We start from the raw sequence: 10,386 nt of genomic DNA, 5'->3' as shown, positions 1-10,386 counted from the left end.
CAAAAAAAAAAAAAAAAAAGTTCTTCTAAATAACTCCTGGGTGATGGTATTTAGAAAATAAAGGCAGTAACAGTGTCTATGTTTCAAACCCAGTATATTACAATATGGAACATCTTACAAGGTCCAATAGGATAATCACGGTGCAGAACTCCATGTTTTGGAGAAAATCTATGCCTTCTTCTGAAGATTGCAATCAGACATTTGGAAAGGGGCTCTAGGCTTATTACTGGGCCCCAGTGGAGTCTGGGTACCTGGTGCGCTGGAAACACTAATCCTAGTATGAAGGTGTTTGGAGCTGGGGTCTTTGGGAGGTCATTAGGTCATGAGGGTAGAACTCTAATGATGGGATTAGTGCCTGTATTAGTCAAAGTTCTCCAGAGAAACAGAAGCAGTAGGGTATATATGAATATATAGAAACATATTATGAAGAATTGATTCATGCAATTATGGAGGCTAAGAAGTCCAAGGATCTGCTGTCTGTACCTTGGAGGCCCCGGATAGCTGGCAGTACCAGTTCAAACCTCAGGCCTGAGAACCAGGGGAGCCAATGGTATAAGTCCTAGTCCAGGTTCAAAGGCCTGAAACAAGGAGGGCTGATGTCCCAGGGCTGGAGAAGATGTATGGTGAGGGCCATCTTCACTCAGTACACCAATTCAAATGCTATTCTCTTCTGGAAACACCCTCACAGAAACACCCAGAAATAATGTTTTACCAGCTCTCTGGGCATCCCTTAGACCTGTCAAGTTGAACAGTAACCACCACAGTGCCCTTTCACGAAGACGGAAGAGCTAGTTGGCTCTCTTTCAGCCACGTGAGGATACAATGAGAAATCTACCATCTGCAGCCCAGTAGAGGGCCCTCACCAGAACCTGATCACGCAAGCACCCTGATCTGGGACTTCCAGCCTCCAAAACTGTGAGAAATAGTTCCTGTTCTTGATAAGCCTTGATATTTTGTTATAGAAGCTCAAACTGACAGTGACACCTGGCCACCAACACCAAGGGCCTTGTTACCTGAGCTGCACATCACATACTGGGTGCAGGCAAGCTACCACACCATGACGTTGGGCACGCACAGCAGCATCCGCCGTCCGTGGAGAAGGTGTGTATGAGATCAGGGCACGGGCGGATGCCCCAGTAGGTGGCCCAGGCACCCATGGCACCCGCTCCTCCTGCCTCTTCCCCCACCCACCCCTATGAGCTCATGGGGATTCCCTGGGAGCTGTTTACCGAGGACAGAAAACACAGACTAGGTGTATGGATGGAACTGTGGTGTGGGCTGGCACCAGGCAGAAGTGGGTAGCTGCTGTGTTAGCACTTGCACGTGTGGTCCTGAAAGAGTGATGCAAGGAAATCCTTCAGGGGGCAAAACCTCAGGGGTCCACTTTGTGGGAGGCAGAGAGGTCCTCAAGTCCACATCTGCATGGACCCCTGGTGAGCTATTTGGTCAAGGACTAGGTAAGAATAAAAGCATCAGATGAAGACAGAGAGGATATGTGGATGGTCCTCTGGGGATGGGCAGAGTGTGAAGATGTTCACGTCCCACACAAATGCCCACCAGAACCCATGCCCTGACCATGGGTACCCTTGGTATCCTGCGGACAGTGTCAGGCGGCTTCTCTCCCATCAGTGCTTGCACACTGGGCCCATGTGCAAAGTGGCCATGTGGGCGGTGGAGGCTCTGATTTTGGATAGACAGCAGTGAGTGATCTTGACACGGGATCTTATTTCCCTGCCCAGAAATTGAACTTGAGCAGCCTGGATGAAAACCAGGGATCCTAGCCCCTAGTCCACCAGGGGGCTAGAGGATAAGAGAAGTTGCCCTGGTTCTTGCCCTCTGCTGTAACAAGAATGTCTCAAGGAGGCAAAAATTGCAAAAACAGGTACAAAGTTTGTTACTAGCAACACAGCACAACATGTGGGAGAGCACACAGAGAAACAGTTTATTTATATAAGACAGAGGCTAGGCAGAAATACACATCAGGCGAGAAAGGGTGTGGGCGTCCTCCCTCCTGAGGAGGAGGTCAGGAAAGAGGCTGTTAAATATTTATAGGGGGCAGTTCTTCTGGGTCTTTGTTCTCCTCTAGCCAATTATCTCGCTTCTTTTCCCACATCTGAACTGCCCTAGGACCCTTCCCAATAGGCGTGCACATCTTTTTGCCGAGATGGATTCCGGCACAGAGGCTAATGAGAGGTTTGACAACACTTATTATGGGGTGGCGCCCCCTCCCTTTTTGACCCTGAGGAGGCTTCCTGCGCATGCGCAGACAGGGAAGGTGTTCTTAACCTCAGGAGTGATAGATGTGGCCATCATCTTATCTCTTTACTCCAGCAGAGCTCAGCTCCTGCCACTAACTTTGTCCTTGGAGTGTCTAGGGAAAACAAAGCTCAAATTTACTCCTCTTGACAAACTCCAGCTGCTCTATGCAGGGCCCATCTATCTCCTACCTCAGCTCCCCATAGTGACAACAAATGGGTTAACTCTCCCCAAGGTGACCTGGCTGTTGACTGTACTCAGTGCCCAGACCAACAGAGGCAGAGGCCAACTCTAAGCCTGTTATGGCGTCTTTCTACAGCAGGACTACCCAGGACATAGCCCACCCTTGAGCGGACTGAGCTTTCTCCCCACAGGGATAGATACACACTGTAGGCTCTGATTTGCCTTCCTCGTACTCAATGCTTCTGTCAACCCTGCCATTTGGGAACTTAGGAGACGTCTGTTCTATTGCTACGGTATCCCAGGAAGTTTTGCTTCCAGCTAGAGGACATATTTTAAGGCAAAGGAAATGAGGCAATTAACTCCCATCCATGGAGCTCACTGATCTTCCAGGTGCCCCACTACACAGAGACAGTTGACTTATCGGAAGGGTGGAATGGCCGTGATGGTTGATGAGGGCACCGGGTGAGAGAAGGTACCCTGCCACCCAACAGGAGATGCTCTATGTCTTGAACCAGTGGCCAGTCTATGGTGTCACCTCTCCCAGAGCCAGAATGCAGGGCTCCATGAATCAGGGGAGGATAAGGGGGTGTCCCCTCCCACTAGTACACCTAACAACCCGCTTAAAGAATTTTTGCTCCTGGTCTCTGTGACCTTGGGCTTGGTGTGGGTGAGGAACCCCATCAGAGCTCTAATCAATCGGAAGCCAGGACTGCCCCCTCGCCGTTCTGTGCTCCTTGCGCTGCTGAAACAACAGGCAGAGACGACGGCCACTCTGCTGATAGCCAGAGGGAACCTGACCACCAGAGGGAGGCTGGGTTGCTGGATCAAGGAAGGCTGTTTGGAAGCCAGGGGACGCGTTGGCGGTAATATCTCCTTGGCCGGTGGCCCTGTTCAGCAGAAAGTGGCCAAGAGCCAATAAAGACGAGACCACTGAGCACTTACTTCCCTTAAGAATGAAGACTTGTGTCACACCAGTTGTCCCGAGGAGGTGTTGGCAGGTGGCAAGAGAACGTAGAATGGGTGGTAGGAGAGGGCAGCTCTGATCACCACCAGCTACACAGTCAGCACCTTTTCATCTTCGTCATGTGCTGTTTTTCCCCATCTTCCTCTCACCGTGATACACGAAGAACTGGTTATCTAACGCCGTGGGTGTGTGACCCATTATCATTAGCACAATATGGTAACGGGTGGGAAGTGCGTCTTCTGTATTGAGGACTGTGATTTTCATCGGGACAAAGGAAAGGGGTGGCTGTGCTGGACACTTTCTGTTTCCTTCTTCAAATTCACTCTCTCCCTTTCTCCCCCTGCCCTGTGCTGTGGGGACTGTCAGTGGGATCTCCTCCCTTCCGGCTGGGTTCAGTCAATGGGGAGACCCAACAGGAGACCAGAGGGCGGACATTGAGTGACGCTGGGGTATTAATACCCCAGCTCCCTCCCTGTAGTGTCGCTGTGGGCTGGATGGATTTTTCAGCCTGAAGTTGGAGTTCCTGTGAAGTAACCCTCTCCAGAGAGGATTCTCTCTTTGTCTCTGTCTTGCAGCTCCTCAGTGTTCCAGTACAGAAACCCAGTGGTATCAGCACCAGGAAACTGCTCTCACCCTTGTGTCTCCATTAACAGTCACACACCCTTGCCAATTATCTCATTTTTAATCTCTTCTCAAGTTATGCAGGTGGAATGAGTCCCCTTTTGTGCTGGGGCCCTGACTGCTAGGTAGAATCCATATTGGTGTAGTGCACCTTCACCTCCCAGGTCATGGTGATGGGCAAATACCTTTGACTGCAGCACCCTGAAAGCTCTGCTACCATTGGAGCTGGAATGGAGATGTGCACCCGATCAGTGAAGGACAGGCCTTAGATGGTGAATCTCTCTCTGGTTTCTTTTCCTTCCCCTGTGCCAAACCTCTGGGTGTCCTACCCTATACCGTACATAGAGAAATCCTGTCACTGTGGGAAAAGATGGTGTCTTTATCATCAGACACATATGACCACTCCCTAAAAGTTTCTCCTACAGGGTGAGTTTAGCTGCTCCTCAGTCCTCTCATATAGTTAGTTATGACCTCATAACTGGGATGCTGACCTAGATGGAAGGACCAGGGAAGACTTTCCTGAAGACAGACATCTAATGGAGAATGACCCAGCCAGAGTTTACGTAGAGCTCACAAAGGGGCAGAAATGCCTTCCAGGCAGAGGACACAGCATGTGCAAAGGCCAGGGGGTAGGAAAGTTGCGTGAAGGAAATGAGTTCAACTGACTCATTTGGGTGATTAAATGAGCTAAGACGCCTGAAGTGCCCAGTATGCAGTGAGTGCCACATAAAGGCCAACAGTTATTATTATTGCACACCAGTGGGCACACATCCAGGGTCTACCTATTTGGAAGTAGCAGTAATAGAGGAACAATATTCTCTCCTCCCGACTACACAGGCAATCCATAACATCAAGCCTTGATTACAGCTCTACTGAGGTACAATGGACAGGCAAGAAACCACACATATTTAAAGTACACAGTTTAATGAGTTTTTTTTTTTTTTTTTTTTTTCACTGTTGTGGCCTCTCCCATTTGCGGAGCACAGGCTCCGGACGCGCAGGCCCAGCGGCCATGGCTCACGGGCCCAGCCGCTCCGCGGCATGTGGGATCCTCCCGAAACGGGGCACGAACCCGCGTCTCCTGCATCGGCAGGCGGACTCTCAAGCACTGCGCCACCAGGGAAGCCCCAGTTTAATGAGTTTTGATGTGCATACACACTCCATAAGGTCATCACCACAGTCGAGACAGTGAACATATCCATTCCACCCAAAAGTTTCCACACGAGCCTTTGTAATCCCTCCCTCTGCACTCGCCCCCTCTCCCAGTACCCAGGCAATCATTTACCTTCTTTCACTTACAATAGATTAGCTTGCACTTTCTAGAATTTATATAAATGGAATGTTATAGTATGTTCTCTTTTTTCATCTGGCTTCTTTCATTCAGTATAACTTTTTTTATTGAGATGAAATTCACATAACATAAAATAAACCATTTTAAAGTGAACAATTCCGTGGCATTTAATGCAGTCACAATGTTGTATGACCACCACCTCTATCTAGTTCTAAAACATTTTCATCACTTCCAAATAAAACTCTGTACCCATTAAGAGGTTGCTCTCCATTCCCCCAGCCCCCAGCCCCTGGAAACCACCAATTATATCTCTATGGATTTACTTATTATGAATATTTCGTATAAATGAATCATACAATATGTAACTTTTTGTGTCTGGCTTCTTCCACTCCTAGGTATATACTCAAAAAAATTGAAAACTGATACTCAGACAAATACATGTACACATGTTATAGCAGCACTATTCACAATAGCCAAAAGGTGGAAATGGCCCAAATGTCTATCAATGGGTCAATGGATAAACAAATTCTGGTATAAACATACATTGGAATAGTATTCAATCACAAAAAAGAATGATGCACTGATACATGCTACATCATGGATGAACCTCATAAATATGCTAGGCAGAATCGTTTTGAAGTTCATATTCAAATTTTTGCATGTATCAATAGCTCATTCCTATTTATGGCTGAGTAATATTTCATGGTGTGGTTATATCACAGTTTGGTTGCATTGTTTCGCAGTTTGGGGCCATTACAAATAAAGCGACTATTAACATTCATATGTCTTCATGTGTCTTTATTTGGACGTATGCCTCATATGCCTTTATTTCTGGGAAAGCTATTGCAAAACATCTATTTAGCAAAGGACTTGCAACTAGAATATACAAAGTGCTTACAACTCAGTAAGAAGACAATAAAAAAATGGGCAAAGTATTTGAACAGGCACACTTCAGCAACGAAGATACATGGATGGTGAATAAGCACGTGGGAAGATGCTCGATTGCATTAGTCACTAGAAAAATACAAAATAAAGCTACAATGAAAAAAAAAAGCTACAATGAGATACCACCACGGAACTCTTAGAATGGCTAAAAGGGAAAAGAATGACTATACCGAGTATTGGCAAAGGATGTGGAGAGACTGGAACCTCTCACACACTGCTGGTGGGGAACGTAAGATGGCACAGCCCCTTAGGAAAACAGTCTGGCAGTTTCTTAAAAACTTAAGCATATGCCTCCCATGTGACTCAACAATTCCATTCCATTTCTATATTACTTCAATTAAAGTGAAGTCAAGTGGAATTATCTTGAAAGATTTTTGCCTGAAAACTGATGTTATGGATGAAGGTGAGTGCATTCTCAGCTCCGACCACTGTGGTTGTACGTTGCTTGGTGGCTTCTAGGAAAGATGGCTTTCTCCACAGTGCTGTAAACACTAAGATGTTAGTCCTGCCGCTGCAGTGTTGGACTTTATCCTTCCCTGTTTCTTCTTCCTGTGTGGTGAAAAGATTGAAAACCATGCCTCATTTTACTTAGGAGGAGATTGAAGGCAAGAAAGAGGAAGTAAATTGTTCAGATCAGAGTGAAAAAATGTCTGGCCTAGAATCTCAGCCTCTTTACTAAAAGCTCACAATTTCCAGGTATCACAGCTCCCCTTCTCCTCACACACTAGGAATATTTTTTTTCCTAGGACTTGGAAGGTTTAGTGTGAGACTGGCTTCCAAAGGGTTAATCTATCCACTGTGCCTCCGGCGCTGGAGGATATTGACAGCAGTCAATGCCGGTAGCTGTATTCGATTTTTACTTGTTTTTGCTCCTCTGTTGAGTACAGAAAGGCCGATAAAGATATTTAAGTGTAACTTTTCATCACATGCCCCGGATCCCTCCTCTTTATAACATAAGGTCCTATACTGTAATCTGAATATGAACTGTTTTGCCATACGAATAATTTTTCTTTGCTGGAGAAAACCGGGTGCTCGGCAGATGAGACTGGAAGTGTATCATTCAGATGACTCGACCATCTTCGGGGAGCTTTGGTGCAGCGGGACAGAGTGCAGGTTGCTGGGAACGCCCGGGCTCCCGGATGCTGCCACCATTTCCTGACTCCGTGACTCGAGCGCTCATTCTCCCTTGTCAGGGCTGTTTCCCACTTCATGAGGTGGGTTAATAGTATCAGCTCTGAGGGATGAGCCACCTGAGTGGAAGGGCTTTGCATAACGGGCAGCGCAGGGCAGGTGGAGAAGCTCGACCCAAGTGTAATTTGTGTCGATAAGGGAGGATTCTCTGGAAATGGTGTGTACAAGGAAATAAAAGGGTCTTATTGGTGGAGACTGGGATGTTCACATGGTCACTTATTAATTAGCCAATAACGCAACAAACTGACATTACGAGCCTCTGGATGTGATGCAGTAGAAAAGACGCAACGTCACTCACGTAGACTATTGTCATCAACAACTAAAATGACTCTCATCCTGCAAAAACAGACAAACCCAGGTTGTAGAGACCCAGGGGGGATGTACCTGTTCCTCACAGCATTCAGGGAGTCTCGGGGCAAAGAAAGTGTCTTTATTGGAAATAAATATGGAAGAAGCCCCACCCAAGTGCTAGAGGGTCTGCTTTGTCCTCTGTAGGTAAATATCGCAGCACATTCTGGCATGACCCAGGCTTCTCACACCGGCTGAACCCATTGGCCAGTTCTGAAGGAGAAAGCAGAATGAGTCGGCCAAAGTGTGGACTGAGGGGCCCAGAATTGATTTTAGCGCAGCCAGAGCCTGAAACAGAGGTCTTGGCAAGCTCCTTTCCCTCTTTTAGTTTTGGATCCTTTTCTACAAGAAGCACAAGGAATAGTTGCAATTGTTGCTCCTAATAGGGAGAGGAAAGGAATGAGAAGGGAAGGGAAGGAAAAGGAAGGGTAGGGAAAAGAAAAGAACCAGTACTGGTAATGCTACAAGTGGATGCCTTGGAGCACTTTAGCACAAGAAGAATCTCTGTCTCAGGCTCTTCTAGGACATCCATCCCAAGGAAAGCACTTCCTGGCTGTGTGTATTAAAAAATCCTAGTAGCTGAAACAGATATATTATCAAACTAAATTTCTGTGGTTTAACATAATAGATGTTTATTTCTCACTTGTATCACATTTACTTGATGGAGTATTTGAGGAAGGAGGTGGCACTCCTGCTTTGTAACCACTGAGGTTCAAAAGTGATACCAGTCATTTCTGCCCACATTCCATTGGTGGGGACTAGTCACATGGTTCACTTAGAGGCAAGGGAGGCTGGGAAATGTAATTCCCCTGGCTAGACAGTTGCCACTTAGTAACATCTTTACACCCTGAAGGGAGCATGGATCTTTGGTGGGCAGTTATCTCTGCCACATTGTATGACCTTGGGCAAGTTATTTAACTCCTTTGGGGCTCAGTTTCTTTAACTATAAAATCAAGCTATTAATAGAATCTCCCTCAGGGTATGAGTCATGATTCAATGAGTTGAAACAAAAAGTGCTTGGGGGCTTCCCTGGTGGTGCAGTGGTTGAGAATCCGCCTGCTGATGCAGGGGACACAGGTTCGTGCCCCGATCCGGGAAGATCCCACATGCCGCAGAGCGGCTGGGCCCGTGAGCCATGGCCGCTGAGCCTGCACGTCCAGAGCCTGTGCTCCGCAACGGGAGAGGCCACAACAGTGAGAGGCCCGTGTACCACAAAAAAAAAAGTGCTTGGACTAGGGTTGGAACAGAGTAAAGGCTCATAACATTGACTATTTTTATCGTTTGTTGAGAACCTACTTTGGGTTATATACAGACATTAATCCTCAGCACAACCCATGAGGTGCAGGTAATCATTACAACTACTTTACAGAAGAGGATAATGAAGTTCAGAGAGGGGAAGTAAATGACCCAAGGCTACACAATCAGGGAGCAACGGAATCCGGTCTGGTAGCAAACAGTTTTACACACCAAGGACTGTCAGACCTTTTGCTAAATAGCCCCACATCCAGACTTTGCATAAGTCACTGGAAATATACCGACTCCCAGAAAGGTTGCCTTAATAACCCGACTTAGCCGTACATTGCTGGTCCCCTGCCAGCCTTTCCTCCCTCATCTTCTATCACCCTCCCTCTTACCCACCATAGTCTAGCCATTTGCTTTCTTTCTAACCTTCACATAAGCCAAGCTAGATCCCACCTCAGGGCCTTTGTACTTGCTTTTACCTCTGCCTGGAATGCTCTTCCTGCCTGTCTTTCCACGGCAAGCTTTTTCTTTTCATTCTGCTTTCAGCTCAAATGTCACCTCCTCAGGGAGGCCCTTCGTGATCCCAGCTCAGTCACTCACTTTCACATCACCTGGTTTTCACTCTCTGCCCGGCACCCAGCACCATTTTTTTTTTTTTTTTTGGTGCTCATGTATTTTTTTAGTGTCTGTCTCTCTCACTAGACTGTGAGTTCAACAAAAACAGTGGCTTCATTCTTATTGGTCTTCCTGATTCCCCAGAAATTAGGACAGTACCAGACACAGACTCCAGCCTAGTAAATATTTGTTGACTAAAATCAGACATTTAAGTGACAGCCTATGACCTTATGTGCCTCTTTGCCCACCTTTCCTTCTCTTCTTCCAGGGACATTGCTTCAGGCCACACACAACTCCAGAGGGTGCCATTCACACAGCAACAATGTGGCTCACTGGGGAGGGGGTGATGTTTCTTTAGTGCACAACCTAGACAAACGTGGTGATGGCACTGTTACATCCTTCCTTCCTTCCTACCTTCCTTCCTTCCTTCCTTCCTCCCTCCCTCCCTCCCTCCCTCCTTCCTCTCCCTCCTTTCTTTCCATCCTTCAATAAATATTTATTGAGCACCTATGCTATTCCATGTTAATAGTGGAGACACAGTGGGAGATGAGAGGAACGTGCCTCTGTCCATGGAGCAAATTTTAAACTTGCAAACGCAAAGAAAAATACAATGTATAAAGATGTTGAAATAAACACATAATTGCAAGTTTTATGTTCATTTCTCTTTGTCCATTATTCTCACTCTTTTTTTTTTTTTTTTTTTTTTTTTTTTTTTTTTTTTTTTTTAGCT

General features: G+C 46.6%; 1 protein-coding gene across 1 annotated transcript in view; it reads right to left on the bottom strand.

Moving 5' to 3' along the window:
- LOC103073515 (CEA cell adhesion molecule 1) overlaps positions 1–9,930 on the bottom strand; it is a 27,458-nt gene extending 17,528 nt beyond the window's left edge. The window contains exon 1 of the mRNA XM_007458692.1: positions 9,905–9,930. Coding sequence (XP_007458754.1) covers positions 9,905–9,930 — 26 coding nt within the window. The remainder of the gene's footprint in view (positions 1–9,904) is intronic.
- Positions 9,931–10,386: the final 456 nt, after the last annotated feature.

The sequence above is a fragment of the Lipotes vexillifer genome, unplaced genomic scaffold (genome assembly GCF_000442215.2).
Source record: "Lipotes vexillifer unplaced genomic scaffold, Lipotes_vexillifer_v1.1 scaffold371, whole genome shotgun sequence".
Classification (NCBI taxonomy): domain Eukaryota; kingdom Metazoa; phylum Chordata; class Mammalia; order Artiodactyla; family Lipotidae; genus Lipotes; species Lipotes vexillifer.
This window is presented reverse-complemented; position numbering and strand designations above follow the sequence as displayed.